Source organism: Eimeria mitis, genomic scaffold, assembly GCF_000499745.2.
Source record: "Eimeria mitis Houghton genomic scaffold, Emh_scaff864, whole genome shotgun sequence".
Classification (NCBI taxonomy): Eukaryota; Apicomplexa; class Conoidasida; order Eucoccidiorida; family Eimeriidae; genus Eimeria; species Eimeria mitis.
Window position 1 is genome coordinate 14,683 of NW_013576362.1, and position 315 is coordinate 14,997.

The window sequence follows — 315 nt, forward strand, 5'->3', positions numbered from 1 at the left end:
TGCTGCTGCTGCTGCTGCTACTGCTGCTGCTGCTGCTGCTGCTGCTGCTGCTGCTGCTGCTGCTGCTGCTGCCTCACCTCCTCAGCAGACTGCAGCAGCGCGAGGTTTTCTGCTGCTACGCGGCTCCAGCAGCGGCAGCAAGGGCAACGAACAGGAGCAGCAAGAAGAGAAGAAGAGAGTAGACTCCTGAGCCTTTGCTGCTCTGCTGCTGCTGCTGTTGCTGCTGCTGCTGCTGCTGCTGTTGCTGCTGCTGCTGCTGTTGCTGCATTTGCAGCTCCCCACGATAGAAACCCTGCATTATGTGCAGCAGCAGCA

At 59.7% G+C, this 315-nt stretch overlaps 1 protein-coding gene across 1 annotated transcript in view; it reads right to left on the reverse strand.

Moving 5' to 3' along the window:
• Positions 1-315, reverse strand: part of EMH_0024010 (uncharacterized protein) — a gene marked incomplete at both ends in the record, with an annotated part of 1,543 nt that overhangs the window by 453 nt on the left and 775 nt on the right. The window contains one exon of the mRNA XM_013502237.1: positions 78-313. Coding sequence (XP_013357691.1) covers positions 78-313 — 236 coding nt within the window. The remainder of the gene's footprint in view (positions 1-77; positions 314-315) is intronic.